We start from the raw sequence: 16675 nt of genomic DNA, 5'->3' as shown, positions 1-16675 counted from the left end.
TTAGTAAAATGTTTGTGTACTTCGCATCCCCCCCTCCACGGATTAGAGTGTCAGTTTAATAAGTCTTTTCCCCCTCCCCCTTCCCACTGTCAAAAACGCTGATACGTGCCCGTCTTGTTATTCTGACCGACTTTTTGTTAAAAATTCTATAAAATCAAACTAAGAATAAACTTTACCATTTTACAGTGTCCTTTATTGGTTATAGATCTATTTCTTTGAAAATATTAACTGTTCTGGGGGTCTGTGGACTCAGCGTGTTTTGAAAGTAGGGAGAGGGTGCCAGACTTACTCGAAATCAAATTAGCAAATTTTTTCAAAATCCTTTTCAGTGGGGCGGGGTCAATTACGAAAAACGGAAACAAAAGACACACACTGTAAATATACGAGTTCTTATGGAATTCCATATAATGGCATATATTCATTTTTATAATTTAGCAAATTCGCCGCTCCAATTCAATTATCTTTGTACAAAGCAGCATATTTTATAATGGGTGCGGATTAAATGGCTCATCTGATTGTGGTATAACCGTGTATTCTACCATGATCCCAGAAGTCTGATTTTGATTCGATACCGCGCTCGCATTGTATTTATATTTTTTTAAATTACCATTGTAAACGCAAATATACAAAATTCTTTACAATGCAATACCATACTCCAGCCTTTTTGTTATTTATATTTTCCAAAGCAACAGTTTCAGCAAGAACTAATTTGTGTTCCGTCAGATGAACAGTTTCAAAATTTTAAACGAAACACTAAACAGTTCAAGGTAAAACTGTGCTGCAATAGACAACTAGAACACAATTTTTCCTTTTGAAAATTTTTATATGACTTTTTTGTTCGTTTTACACATTTACAAAACATGATTATATTACACACTCATTGAGTGAAATGAAAAAATCTGTTAACAGACATGAAATAACAATGAACATGAGATAAATGAAATATGAAAACTTTCGCACATCTCTCACATGATGAACTTGCATACAATGAACATGATTTGCTGCCATCTGAAGTCCAATGAATATGAGTTAGTTGACACATCAACTGCTGTCTACTTGCACATTACAGTATGTCTCTGTACATATTTACAGTAATAAATAGTTCACTCAGATCCACGAGTTTACTTCTTGGCTGCTGCCTTCTTGGGCTTTGCTGCCTTCTTTGCTTTGGGTTTGGCTGGGGCCTTCTTTGCCTTTGCTGGGGACTTTGCAACCTTCTTGGGCTTCTTCTCACCTGCAGCCTTTGCCTTCTTGGGAGATTTTGCTTTCTTTGCTTTAGGCTTGGCTGCTTTCTTCTCTCCAGCGGGTTTCTTTGTCACGGCCTTCTTGGGCTTTTTGACTGCTGCAGCCTTCTTGGGCTTGGCGGCCTTCTTTGCCTTGGGTTTCTTGACAGCACTCTCTCCAAGTTTGAAGGATCCTGAGGCTCCGGTTCCCTTGGACTGTTTGAGTGTTCCATTCTTCACTCCGGCCTTCAATGCCATTCTCAGGTGGCGACTGGCAGCCTCAGCATCAACTTTGTTGTTAGCGATGATGTACTTCAGGATGGCCTGTCTGGAGGATCCTCCCTTCTCTTTCAGGGCCGTTAGAGCTGCCTTGATCATGTCGGAGTATTTAGGATGAGAAGCTGGCTTCTTTGGTTTGGCAGCCTTCTTTGCCTTTGCTGGCTTAGGGGTAGCGACTACTGCGTCAGACATCTTTTTGTTCAGGCGGGTAACGAGCTGTGCGTCTGCTCTGGTCGATGAGAATTCGTCGAGTGACGCCGACCAGCAGAGCGCGCTTTATATAGAACGAGCGCGGACGTCTGAGAAAGCACCCAACAGTGCGAGCTTCAATTTGACAAAATGTCGTCTGTATTTCTGTATTTGTGTTTCTTGTCTCAAAAGATCGACGATTTAACCTATTATTCACAAAACAATGCAAATATGATTGCCTAATATCAAAAGTTAGATGTTTTGCCCACAATTTGAAAGCTTAATTATTTTATGTTACACATGAAATTAACAGAAAATCGAAGCGAAACGAGAATATTTTGATCTCCGATACCACTTAGTCTGAATTTGAACTTAAATGTTTCAATATTTTGACTGAATCAAATTGTTTTCTTTATCAAAATCAAATTTTCCATCATCGATCTACTATTTCATGAAATATCACCGCTTTCTGAGTGAAATTGATGTGGATAAACGAATGTTGAAAACACCTTAGAAAACACAAAAACTGGAGCTCCGCCATTTTTTCTCATTAATGTTGTGTTTGTTTGTGAAAATATTTTGCACTTTTCAGGCTTTATTTCTGTTTTTGGATGAAAATGAACAATGCAAATCAGGACTTAGAGTAATTTTACACATAAATCACACATTTGTTGTGATTGAACACACGTTTAATAACATTTATTAGGACTTTTTCATGCCTAGTGTTTTGATCTCTTCGTCAATGGCGTTGTTAAGATGCCACGAATACAGCTGGATAATTTTTCATGATTTACACTATTTTAAGTACTTATTTATACCTTAAATTGACCAGTCTTGTACTTTTGAATCATTTCTGTTAGTTTTAGGTTATTTGTTCGCAGAATTTGACGAAAATTTTCATATTCACCAAATATGGAGCCAAGCTTTTATTCAGTGATTTGTGTACTGGGGATTTCAATTTTTCCTGGGTATAATTTTTCTAACAATTTTTTTTTATACGAAAACAATTTTATTTGTGTTATTCATTAACCAAATTTCTTCAATTTTAACGTAAAATTGTTATCATGCATGCCCTGGTATATAAACGAAATTCAAACTCATTACATTTATACATAGTCCAAACTGGCTCATGTTCATATGAACATTTTTAGATTGAGTTGATGAAAAATTTGTAGAAAATATTTCTTCAGTATCTATGAAAGAAAAATTAAATTTATTAAAAAAAAAATATTTATCTTTAAACAATGCTCTTAAACTGCTGGGCAGTACAACTGTTAATTTCTCTCATATGCAAATTGTATTTTCAGCTGAATATAATTAATGTGCATTCTGTGCTATTTTACTAAATCAATTTGTTTATATTTTTTTTTCAATTGAAACTTCATTTTATATCATTAGCATAATATGATTTCAACTGATGATTCAATATATTTTTCGCTTCGTCACTTCATCGGTTAAGTAATTGCTTTTTTCCAACAAAGTAAAATTTTTAGAATGCATGAGTTATTGTATGTATACAACAAATGTTTATCAGGTATAGGCGCCATTTATTTCTGATACAGTACATATTTAAACATTATTCTCAATTTTTTAATTTACAAATTCATAGATTAATTATACAGCCGAGTTTGTGCATGCTATTGTATATATTTTTGATGAGATTTAGAAATAAATGGACAGACGCACGCTTGAGTTGTAAAAACTTACCCTCAAATGAGTATACAAGTTTTTGCACTATAGTATATTATAACTGGAAATTATCTACCTTAAAAATTTTTTTTTAGTCCTATAGCTACAGACCTACAGCTACGTCAAGAAGTCCATATGAAAATCTGGCTATGTATTTTAAATTTTTTTTTAAATAGAATTGCACGTACATACATACATGTACAAACTTTAAATTTGGCTATAGCTCCATGGATATTGTGCATTTAACAACAACACAGGCTAAAATGAATGAATTTCCTTTATAAATTGGAAAAAACACTACTTGTATACTTAACGCTACCATGTGAAAAATGTTACAGAGTTCTAAAAGCCTTCTTCCACCACACAGTGTGCATGTACATGTACATGAAAATCAAAAGATATGGGACTTGTATGTATACTTTCATTGTTACAAATACTTATGACAAACAACTGTAATTCAAATATATATAACAATTAATCAAATCAATGTTGAATATAAGTCTTAATGACTTTCAAAGCGACCTGAACTTGTGTTAATTTTTGTGCACAAAAAGCGAAGAGTTTCACATGATAGTACAATTAACAAAGTAGAGTGTCCACATTGTAAATATGCACTTCTCTAATGAACATGTTAACAAAATACACGTCTTCATCATGCATGATTAATTTATGATCATACATATGTGAATATGCAAATATGAATTAAATTACTGCCGAGTAAATATGGTAAGTATGTTTAAAGCAATGTATGAATCATTATGTTTAATATTTACATGAGTATGCATGTTCTTCAGTATACTTATACCTCGCGGGTATTCGCTCTAAAAATTCATACGTAACAGGGGACAAAATGCCAAGGATTACCATAAAGTTACATGTTCTTATCACACATTAGTAATACCTAAGAGTGTTGTAACATTGCGTTTGAATTTTTGAATAAAATTTTTATTACAATGGCATGGCGTTGTTTTTTTTATACATGTACATTGATGAAACTTACGTCTGGTATTGGGTGAGTGAAATGAATGTAAAGTTTGGGAGGGGGGGGGGGGGGTCAGTGTGACACATGATTACTGAATAGAGATGTTTCCCAATTAAACAGATTTATGCCCCCTTTAATAATCAGTTCACAAAAATACGAAATCATGAATTTATTTCCATTCTGATTGAATTATGTTTAACTGAAAAAAATAGGGGAGGGGGTGGTTCCTTTCTACAAGATCTTGCAAATCAAGGTCAAGGTGACAGGTCAAACTAACACTATTTTCAATTGAGTATACATACAAACGAAAAGCAAAGTAGAAAACATATAAATAATGTATACTTATATAAATTACATACGTGGCGTAAATAGCATATAGATACTAGAAAGTCGGATGTGGGAATTCAAGGTTTTTTGACAGGTTTTATTTTTTGTAGAACATCATTTTTTAGGCACAATAAATTGCACGTCTATTTAAATTTCATTAAAATGCTAGCTAGGATCGTGTGTTTGTTGTCTAATATATGAGTTAAAGCTTCGTTTTAATCAATCTTATTAAGATTCTCTCCACCACAAGTTACCTATTGCTATCTGTTTTCGCCCGTCGTCGTGGGTCCGGTCCGTTCACAATTTTACATTTTTAACTTCTTGAAAACTACAACGCCAATGGTTACCATGTTTGATGTGAAGCATCTCTATTGTAAAAGGAATTCAAGTTGTGAAATTCATGGCTCTACCACCCCTGGGGCGGCGCACGCGGGGCCAAATATGCAAAAAAGCAAAATTTTTATAAAATCTTCTTCTCTACTCCTACAGATGTGAGGAAAAAACTGAATGCATGTTTATTATGACCATCAAGCCCTCTACTAAAATTTTGAAATTTATGGCCCCTGGGTTTAGGGCGTAGGGTGGAGCCAATATAGCCATACAGTGAAAATGTATTAAATCTTAGAAAATCTTCTGCTTTACTCCCACAAATGTGGGAAAAAATTAAATGCATGGTTATCCTCTACCTGAGGGGTTAAGGCCGCAGGGGGGGGGGGGGGGGGGGGGTTATGACCAGTCATATAGTGATAATGCATATAGTATTTAAAAATTTTCTTCTCTGCTCTACTCTACTTTCACACATCTTGAAGAAAAACTGACTTCATGACCATGTTACCCAGGAAAGACATCTACTAAAATTGTTAATTTTATGTACCCTTTAGTATGGGTTTTGTCTTATTTTTTTTCCTTTTTTTTTGGGGGGGGGGGGCAAAATGGATGTATAGTGTCAATCCATATAATGTTTAAAATGTAAAAATTAACATCTCTACACTAACAACCCTGTAAGTAAAACTTAATTCATAATTTTGTAGTCCAGGGAGCCCTCTACCTAGGGGTTCTGATTCTAGGGTGGGGCCAAAATAGTCATATACATGTAGTGTTAATGCATAAAATCTTTAAATCTGTTGACACTAAATAAAAAATGAAATGTTTTAAAAATTCGTCTTCTTTAAATCTGCTGACACTGGATGAAAACTGACTGCATATAAAGAAAGAAAAAAAAGCCTTCTATCAAAATTTTTATAGATTTTAAATTTCATGTCTCCCAATCAAAGAAAAAAAAATACTCATAAAGTGTTAAGGGTAGGGCTTTATTGCAGGGTGTGGCCAAAATTTTCAATTAGTATTTATGTATATAATGTTTAAAATACGTACATCTACCGACACATAGTAAAAACTGACTTCATATTTAGAAAAAAGAAACATTTATCTGTCACCTATCATGTCACCTATCATGTAAGGCATGGGCTATGGCTGGGGGGGGGGGTATACTTGTCTTATTATTTTATTCTACTCAGGAATTTCAATCAAAAAAACGAGTAAATTCTCATATTCAGAAAAGAGAAAGAATGAAGCTGTCTATCCAAGTTAAAGAGTTCAGAGGAAGAGTTGTAACAGTAATGGAACTATTTTCCCTTGCTTCTTCATAACGGAGTTATCTTCCTTTGCTTGTTCATGCATTGAATATAAATGTAATTTAAGAAATTGCATGACCATAAGAGTAATGCAAGTATTTTTATCATTTGAAACAACAACATTTTTTTGAACTTTCTAAATAAACAAATGGACTTGTTTATAGATTGTAAAGTAATAATTAGCTAAGCAAAATCACTGAATGTCAATGAAGATTGAATATTCAAAAGCTGTGTCAGGAGAAGTAGTTACACTATAGCTTTTAAAGCTGAGATTCTGTCTGCCCCTGGTGTTGGGGTGGGAGGTCGTTTTAAATAATACATGTATTAGTATACTATAGCCGTCTTAAGCTTGTTTTAATTTATCTATGAAAACATACTGGTATACACATAAAATCTATTTTGAAAGTTAACAAATATGGGAAAATTATTTTCTACATCTCAGAGTCTTGCACCTTTTCAATATCAGGTCATGCACTTTATTATGATATTTAAGTTTTTCACTAGGATTATAGATTTCATAGTCCTTTTTGAAAGATTTCAGGCAGGGAGGTGATCGTCATTTAACAATATTGTACTTTTTCTACTCCAGAATGAAACTTGATTAAATGCACATGTGAGACTCCTCGACAAGTTTGTGTATGAGTTGTGGTACTCAGGTGACCGTTAAGGCCTATTGACCTCTTGTTTAGGAAGCAGTCTATTTGTAAACAGACACGCAACAACATGGAAGGTCGCCCCTTTTTTGGGAATAAACTTTTTAAACTTAATCGTCAGTCAATTTTTATTTCATACAACGCAAAACAATTTAGGAAAAGAAAAGTATGTATACATATACCATCTAAGTTTAAAGATACATGCGGTATGTTCCCTCCCAATCTGATTAAAATTAGGCTTGTTTATCCATGTTTATCTTTACTAGAGGAAATGATAGTCTAATTAAAATTAGATTGGTTCTGCTAAAATGGATTAGGATCCTGAAAGTACTAGTTTTGCGAAGTTATTGATTTAAGATTTCCTATAGGTTTTTTTTCTTCGTTAAGATTTTCGGATGAGCCCCCCCCCCCTTTCAAATGAAAAATAAGATGATAGGCAATAATACAATAAAACACACGGTATATATGAGCATTAAGGCATTAAGTACAAAGAATCATGTTTTAACTCGCAATCAAATTTTAGTTGACTGTTTAAATACAGATAATCTAGCTCTTAGTTCTTAGTTCGGGAGGGAAATCCTCAGTTAGCCTTGGACGATTCTTGTACGGAATTTCTCTGGATTTGTGAATAACCATTTCCTTGTCCATCACACTTGTTAGCTTGATCATTATTGGGCGTGGGTTCTGCGTCTTCTGTCCTGGTTTTTTAAAAATTAAAACAAGCCAAGATCAGAAAAGGCAGTATAACGTCATATTGCATGGAATAGAGGATGGGGACACCAAACCACAAGAGACATACCAGAAAGCCTACTCACTTATGGAAGAGCTCCAGTTACCCAATATCAAAATCGACCAGGCATACAGATAATCTAGCTAAGAGTTAATAAGTTATAAAAAAAATTGTGAAAAAAAGATTGCATGGCTACAATTAGCTCAAATCTTGCATGAAATATATTAGATCTTATTTTCTTGTAAACTGTTATTGAAATGCCCATTTTCAATTGTTTCATTGTGATTGATCGTTCGCGATCTACAAATATTGATCACACTCTTCCTTGGCATTACATAAAAGTAGTTCAAACTTATCAAATTCGAATTGCATGAAACAAAAGTTAGTTCACGTATGTTTAGAAGCTCGATTCTTAATAACTTACATCAATAAAACAAACACAGATCGAGCGCGTATCTCGAGGTGTGGTCAGGGGGCAATGTCCTGCTACTATTGCTACTATTGCTACATATGCAGCTAATTCACAACATCCATGCATATAACATTGTGTCGTATAGACGGCCCCACAATCATGAAGGAGACTTTGTTGGATCAAAAGTTGATTTCTATGTCAGTAAATTGAAGAAGGGATGCAGAGATGAAGCGACACCCGTACCCTCAATTTATGACCAAGAATTAGAAGCGCTGCGGAATGCTGACCGTGATGATAGAGTGAAGGACATGATCAGACAGACCCCTACATTTCAATCCTGCAAGTCTGTGCTGTACCGGAGCCGAGGGAAGACGATGCCCACAACACCAGAGGAAATCAACCTCCAGGATCCAAATCGGTAGAAAATCATATTAATCGATTAATTGGCAGAATCGGTTGATTCTAACCAACTGATGATCAGCCAGTAATCGAATCCGTAACAATTTATAGTTAATTTATTAAAATGGGACATTAAATTATCAATTAATGGGTTACATCTCTTTCAAGATTGAAACAGTTATTTAATCTCAATCAAAAAACAAAAAACAAAAACAAAAACAAAAACAAAACTTCAACAGCTGAAGACTAAAACGCATGTGTTTGAAATGGGATTCATAGCTATGATTGCAAAATATTTTTTATTTTAAATTGCATTGTTTAAGGCTACGTTATTAAGACTTAGTAATAAAAAATGATGACAAGAAAGATAAACAATGCTATATATAGCTGTCTCAATAAAAGTCAAAACACTGAAGGGGAAATTTGTCAGAGTTAATTTGTTTTTTTTAATGATTAAAATTGTAGTTTATGAATCAAATTTTTTTATTTGAATTACAATTAGTTCAGGAACAGAACTTCTATTCATAATTTTATATTCATGTATATATTCTTTTGTAACAAATCTCACTTGCACCCATCTTCGTTAGCCAAGTGTTCGATTCGTTATTCTCATCTGAGAATAAGATGAGATGAGAATGACGAGATGAGATTAGAATAAGAGAATGGGATTAACGAATTGGACACTCGGCTGGAAGATGACTTACATCTGAAGTCAAGAGATCGAGATTGTAGCTGACCTACATTTGTTCCCCATCGCCCCTCCCTTCCGACGAAGATATACCTGTATTTACTTGTATTTTTTTTAAATGTTAGCTAAGTGGGGGAATTTCTCCGAATCCCCCTCCCGTCCCATGAAAATTAAAACTTTTTAAATTCATAAAGTGAAATTAATTTAATGAATAGGCCTCAGACCACTGGCTAACTGTCTAATACGTATGGATCCGCGCATGAGTCACAATACAGCATACAAGTGTGGTTGTTTTTATTGAAGATAAGATTATGGTGTATAAGATAATCAAGTCTTTTAAAGTTTGTTTCATTGATTATTGATTAATCATTCATCGATGAACATATGTTTCACTACATATGCAAATGTAATTTCGTGGATTGTAAAACAAAATAAATCGGTATTCACTGCACCACGAGCTATGCTTACAATTATCGAACGTAATTTCTTTCTTGTTTCTTATTTGGTTATCGAATTTCAAGTTAATAAATAACCTGTATGCATTGGTTAAAAATATTTTAGTAAACTTTGGAACTAATCCTTTTAATACCTACAAACTTGTTTCATTGCCATTGGTTTTTTTATCGCATGTGAAATTGTCTTTTTCAATACTATCAATTATTTTTAAAAAATCAACTAAACAGGATTGAAAATCAGTATGTACACAAAATAAGGCTTTAGGGTGCAAAACACAGTTTTATATGTAACGTTATAAGGACGTTTTCAGATGAGGGGCAAGCAAAACTGACCCCTATAAAAATAAATTGTTAAAATATGTTAAATATATATTTATATATCAATAGAAAGATAAAATCGTGAATTTTGTAAATATTTAAAAATAATGCATATGTAACTTAATGCTAGAATTTATTTGGCACTCAAAACATGCGGAAAATAGACAAAAGGGTGCCTCTAAATGCAGTACACCCATGCATTTTAGGCTCCCCCTAAAAGCAGAATGCAACCAAATCAGCCATTTTTATTTCTGTACATTTTCAAGAACAAGTCCTTAGGCATCATTTTATAGTATTTTCAGGGTACATTCGCCAGCTTTTTAAAGAGCTATGTTACCCGCTAAAAAATTCATGAAATTCTGCATGTGTAAAATCGGGATGTTTTTGGAGTTACCGCCCTTTATTTTAGAGTCTCACAAAATTAATTTTTAAAATTTTTCTACATACTTTTTTCATGTATTCGAAAGATAATTCACTATATTATGCAACTGAGAGTTTAAAAATGTTATTTTCATGTATACCGCATAAAAATAGCAGGAAAATCCCTACCCATCATGCTTTTCCCCAGAGAAAAACCCCCTGGATTTTATTCGAAACTGTGTTTAGCTACCTTAAGGTACTTCACTTCACCGAGACTTACACTTTTTAAGACACTACGTCACAAGATGGCGATTTAAATGATTTGTTAATCTGTTTGTATCAATCGATTCAGATGTATATCGTCATAGCTCAGTGGTTAAAGTATCAGACTTGTGAACAGCAGGTAATGAGTTCGAATCCACCTGGGGCTTTTGTTCATGTTTACTGAATGACATTTTTGAAAATATCATTTTTTATCTAAAATTGTACATTTTGTCGCCTCTTTGATATATATAATTCTTATCCATCATTCTTTCTATCATAATCAAGTAAATTTCTGCTGATTTGAGAAACTATTTCAAGGTGTAGTGAGGTACCTTAAAGGAAATAAAATATTTTTGTATGCCACTTTTTAATGCTTTGATGCAAAGAGGAGAATATCACAAACATTTTGGTTTACACAAAGTTGAATTTAGTGAAAAAATGGCCGAGATATTGTCATTTAGGTAGGATGTGTCAAATACATAGATAGACCTTTCGAACACGACTGTGCAGTTCAAAATTCAAAACTGACTTTCCACTTACTAATTCTACTTTATTTAATGAATAACATAACCAATGGTACTGCGCATTTGATACTGATGACAAACAAATTTTAAAAAAATAATTACACTCCCCCCCCCCCCCGGTCTAATACAATTTCGGATACTTAACACAATTGTCTATTTGAATTATGCACACATGTGTAATCATTTCATATGAAATTTTGTTGAATCAATAGAGCGGCTCAAAACTCCATAACCGGATACTCATTTTAACACATAATTAAATACACATACACATAAAATAAGTGTATCATATTCTCTCTATTCTATTAGTTATGAACTCATGATCGGAGCGGCTTTGTTGATATGACGTCACACAATGCTAATGCATCACAATGTAAAACAACACGTCACAATACACAATCATATACCCAACGTCATAAAGTGAGAAATGAAACATGCACAAAGCATGTTATACATTTATTTAATGCTTGAGGGTCAAACTAAAACTCTACTGACTGAACAAAAATGCTAACGCAGCAATTTTGTAAGATAAAGACAGACAAACGTTATATCATGTGTTCCCTTAATGATATACGATAATAAAATGTGTTTTCATATCAAAAATATTTACTTAGAAAGGCAGATAACTCTGGTTGTCATACTGAAATTCCGTCGTTTTTTCGAATTGAAAATTGAAATACCGGTATTTAGTATTTCGAGACCATAAATGTTTTTTTTTTTACTTAAAATAATTGAGAAAAAACAATTCATATAATTATCAAATAATGTACTGCATGCCATTTGAATATATACATTAACATGGTACTTTTAAAAAGAAGTCTGTGTTACAAATGTTTGCCTAAAAAAAATATATATATATAGTCCACGCATTGATAAGAAAAACACATGCTTACTGTCCTAGAGTTCTTCAAATCATTTTCCTTAATTACAAACGTATTAACTTATTAACAATTAATTACTAAATAATTAATAACATATGGGACATTTAACCTAAAAATAACATCTAGTTGGATGAAATGAAAGTTTTCTTTCACAAACATGATAAAAAGACTTATTTTTATCAATTTTTATGCATTTATGTATATTATTTTAAATAAGTGGAATCTTCCCACATATCTAAAAACTGAAAAGACATGTAATATATTTGCAAATTGTCTAGGAATTTGAATCTGGTTGTATTATACACTTTTTGTCCGAATATATGTCATTTGAAATCGAACAAATTACCAAAAAATGCCAATTCGTAGACTGTATAATTATTTTATTTTGTTGAAATGTATGTGCAAGAATTGGCTCAAACAACTTGCCAACAATTTCATGGAATAATATTTGTAAAATATATTTATATCTTCTGTTTATAAAAAGAAAGGTAATGGTGTTGAGGCATCTTTCCAAGTAAACGGTTTCTGATTCGCTCCGCTTCTCTTTTCTTACCATTTTAATTTAATTGTTTAATTTCATTTTAAATTAAAAAAATTATACATTTGAAAATACCGGTATCCTTCACACCACACCATTTATCAGCATAATGCTGATCAGACAGAGACACTACTGCTCCGTTGAACTGTTTAATGTACCTTAAAAATATAACTTCAGGTTGGCTCTAGATTGTGTGCTTTGGCCAGTATTGGAGTCACGGACCATGCGCGGACCCAGCAAATTTTTTCAGGGTATCCGACGGTTATTTGAATGACCGGGGGTTTCAGAGGCATATGTTATGGTAATTTTATAATGTAATTTAAAGAAATTTGAAGTTTTTTTTTTTTTTTTTTTTGGGGGGGGGGGGTCTACATCCGCGTATGTTGGACCGATTCAATACATTTATATGGAAACAATGGTAGGATATTTAATGACCCTTGGGGGGGGGGGGTAAAAAAGAATACTTACGTCACTACATTCCTTTACCTGCACATGCAAATAGTTCCAAGTGAATAAAAGAATTTACAAAGGATAGTATACGGACATGTTAGACAGTGCACATGAAGAATGAAGAGAGCCTGCAGAATTCATGATAAGTAAAAATTAAGAGATCACTCATCAAGGCGTAATAATACAAGTGTAAAGAGACCAATTGTTCAAACCGAAAGTTGATTTGTAAGGTGCTAAACAATCTCAGTCATTTCCATTCCAGATTTCTTGAAATGGATCATCCGGCGTTATGGAAATGATACTGAAGAGCAGTAGTATTCTACAGTTGGTGTGCCACATATGAAGTACATGTAAGTTACCACTAAACATCTTTTAATTGATAAGGGGAAAATTTTATCTTTCATGTGTATGTTGCATGTAATAGGCCTACTAGAAGTTTTTTCTTTCATTAAATCTAATTATTCTGGGTTTTTTTTAATTATCAGGCCTAACACCCCCGCCCAAATAGATTCATCTTTCTTTACATGCTCGGGTAGATTCAATTTATGGTGGTTACTTTGTATATAGAAACATTACCCCCGGCCCGGTCGTCAGGAAGGGGTGCTTGCGTCACTATTTTGACCTTTATAAATGGATTGATAACATTTTTGATGAGATATACATGTCATGTTTGCGCGCACCTTGTTCTATTTAAAAATGACAACGAAGCCATTTTTTTTTGCTCGTCAAAATATCAGATAACTACCCCCAAACACTTCCCCTTACAAACAAATGCTACATGCTTGGGACTTAGGGGTATCATAAGCAGGTTATCGATACGCATACACAGAAAAATGGGACGGGGTGGATTGAGGAGAAACAAATAAATATATACCTTACCTTCCTTTTATTATGAGAATTCATTATAGATAAGTTTATAGGAGAAACTAATTTAATCAATGAAATTATATATCATCCAATATAGCTACATGTAGCACTGCAGAGAGATACATAAGGACATTCCAAGTTTTTTCTATGTTTAGCGTCCGCGGACGGATTGGTTTTGAGATGTAAAAATTAAAAAAAAAACACACAATTTTTGTTCTTAAAATTAGATCGCTTTTTCATAAATCGAGCTCAGGATCGCATTTTTAGATCCAGATCAGAAATCAAATATAACAACATTCAAAATGGCAATCATATAGTAGGTATTTGTTAATTTTGTTACAAAGTGAAGAAAATACTTCAAAATATATAACAAATTTTATTTTGTTGTGTTTAAGTTGTGTTTTTTTCTAAGGTTTGTGTTTTTTTCCTGATAGAAAGATAGGATTGTGAGTTTTGGGTGGACGCTAAAGAAAGAAAAAACTTGCAATGGCCTAATCCGTGTTAGGAAGTTTTCTGCAATGCTCGATACTTTCATAGCCAGTATGAACCACTAAGGGAAAATATTTTACTGTTTAATTTACTTTCATCTAAATAATTTAATAAACTATATATATAAAAGTGGGTATGTATGTAAAGGCGATCAAAGAAAGCTTTTAAAGACATGATATTTACATCTATAGGGGTACATACATGCTCTATTTCTAAATAACAAATGACAAACAAAAAACTCATTGTGATTCATAGCTCAAAAGAAACTGCCAGGGCTGAAATCTACATGATCCATTTCTAACCAGTTTCTGGAATACAATTTTAAAATATGAAATTTTAATTTTTAGCAGAAGCACAGTCTTTAATGATGGCATCTATAGATGAAGACCTGCAGGATTTGGTTGAATGTGATCTTTGTCAACAACCAGTTTCGTTTTTCTGCAGACGATGCGGGGTCAATCTCTGTGACCCCTGTGTCCCCATACATCTACGCGTGAAATCTAAGAACGGCCACAACATAGTGGATTACACCAGTAAGAATGATGACGACACATGTCACTGTGATTCCCATCCCCAAAACGATTGTTCCGCGTACTGTAAAACTTGTGATGCTCCGATATGCATTCTTTGTGTTTCTATCAAGCACAAATCACACGAAATGTCCGAGCTGTCTGATAAAATTGAAGAACTTTTAAAAGTTATTACAAGGGAAAATGATCGACTTCAGTCATCCAAACATGATTTAGAAAGAGTTCTAGACCACAAGACGAAGATATTGTCCTTGATACCGTCAATTTACAAAAAGAGGAAAGATGAAGTTACAGCGCGGGGAGAAAAGTGGCACCAACTGATCGATAAGACCGTAAAGAAAATTCACCAGGAACTTGATGACTTGCAAAAAGAACACGAGGCTGTACTACAGAAACAAAAGAAAGAGTTTGAAGAATTGATTGGGAAAGTGAATGAAATGAACGGGCAAAAGAGAAAATTACAGAAATCAAAGAACGTCACAGAAATGCAGACTTTTGTACCAGTGATTGAAAAACAAGAAACATTGAGCGAGTACACTCAGTATTCACTTCCTACATTCTATGAATGTCAAATAGATGCAAAGTATTTGCAAACTTATTTCGGATACATTGATAAAATGCAGGAAAGGAAAACCTCTATGATGGAACAGAAATTAAAAGAAATTGACTTTTCGGTTAGAGCAATATTAGAGGTACCAACAGTCACTTCTGTTATAAACACCGGGTTCCCTGCAAGTGAAAAGTACGAAAGTCGTCTGTATGACATGGCCGTTACCGACGATAACAAAGTGTGGATGGGAGGATACAGCACAGAACTGAAGTTGTTTGACCTCCAGGGTCACCTCCACCACACTGTCAATATTACTGGCATAGTTTGTTGTCTGTACTTATGTATATACAACAAAAAAGTAGTGTATACGGACCAACCAAATAAATGCGTACAAATGATATCTGACACCGACACTGTGGTGAAGATGTTCACTACCGGGGACTGGAAGCCACGTGGCGTCACAAGCGCGGCGTCCGGTGATCTACTGGTCTGTCTCCAGAAAGACGATCATTCCAAGGTCGTCCGATACAGCAGTACCGGTACCGTGCTCCAGGAAATCCAGTACGACTCGCAGTCTCAACCTCTGTACATACGGGCGGTTTACATCACTGAGAATTTAAACGGGGACATCATTGTAACTGACTGGACGAAAAAAGCAGTCATTGCTGTCGATAAATTGGGTATATTCCGGTACTCGTACTCGGAAAAGGACAGTGATTTTAAACCTTCTTCAGTGGCCACTGATTCTGTCGGTCACGTCATCGTTACTGACTTAAACGATGACAAGATTCACATGCTGGACAGAGACGGACGATTCCTGAGGTACATTATTCCTGACGGAGGAATAAAAAACCCACGCGGCGTGTGTATCCTTGGTCACAGTGAGATGATGGTGGGAGAGTGTGTGACCGGAATTGCCAAAAGAATTAAATACTTAGAAGAATGATAATGCATCAATTTTATTTATTGCTGTACGCTAATTCCAAACGGATATAGCATTATTACGAATTTTTAAAAAAAATCTAAAAATTTTCGTGAAATCATTGACAACGAGTAGCCAATGTCCATAATTAGGCATTTCAGGTAAACTATTCACCTAAAGGTAATGCATGGAAGCGCGGCGACTAACGTTGAAATTTAAAAATGATTGATACTTCCATCGATAAATATAATGCAAGTTGTTTTTACAAATTGAAATGCCTATTTGCAAAAAGCTTTATTAAATGTGCCTCTCAAAGGGGTAT

General features: G+C 34.1%; 2 protein-coding genes across 3 annotated transcripts; one reads left to right on the top strand and one right to left on the bottom strand.

Moving 5' to 3' along the window:
* Positions 1–802: 802 nt before the first annotated feature.
* Positions 803–1770, bottom strand: LOC105326474 (histone H1-delta). Its single transcript, XM_011426529.4, has one exon. It carries the CDS (start codon positions 1692–1694, stop codon positions 1122–1124), a length of 573 nt encoding a protein of 190 aa, XP_011424831.2. The 5' UTR covers positions 1695–1770; the 3' UTR covers positions 803–1121.
* Positions 1771–13096: 11326 nt separating this feature from the next.
* LOC105347626 (E3 ubiquitin-protein ligase TRIM71-like) lies at positions 13097–16628 on the top strand. 2 transcript variants are annotated; one of them, XM_066088830.1, is made up of 2 exons: positions 13097–13345; positions 14702–16628. In XM_066088830.1, the coding sequence occupies exon 2, from the start codon at positions 14716–14718 to the stop codon at positions 16375–16377; it is 1662 nt and encodes a 553-aa protein (XP_065944902.1). In that variant the 5' UTR covers positions 13097–13345; positions 14702–14715; the 3' UTR covers positions 16378–16628. The 2 variants fall into 2 exon arrangements, with proteins under 2 accessions (XP_065944902.1, XP_065944901.1); XM_066088829.1 differs by having other exon boundaries at positions 14699–16628.
* Positions 16629–16675: the final 47 nt, after the last annotated feature.

The sequence above is a fragment of the Magallana gigas genome, chromosome 6 (genome assembly GCF_963853765.1).
Source record: "Magallana gigas chromosome 6, xbMagGiga1.1, whole genome shotgun sequence".
Taxonomy (NCBI): domain Eukaryota; kingdom Metazoa; phylum Mollusca; class Bivalvia; order Ostreida; family Ostreidae; genus Magallana; species Magallana gigas.
Note: the sequence above shows the minus strand (reverse complement) of the source record. Positions and strands in the feature narration are given on the sequence as shown.

Excerpts from the sequence above, each read along its gene's own strand:
- LOC105326474 (XM_011426529.4), bottom strand. The coding sequence starts at position 1,694 with ATGTCTGACGCAGTAGTCGCTACCCCTAAGCCAGCAAAGGCAAAGAAG.
- LOC105347626 (XM_066088830.1), top strand. The coding sequence starts at position 14,716 with ATGATGGCATCTATAGATGAAGACCTGCAGGATTTGGTTGAATGTGAT.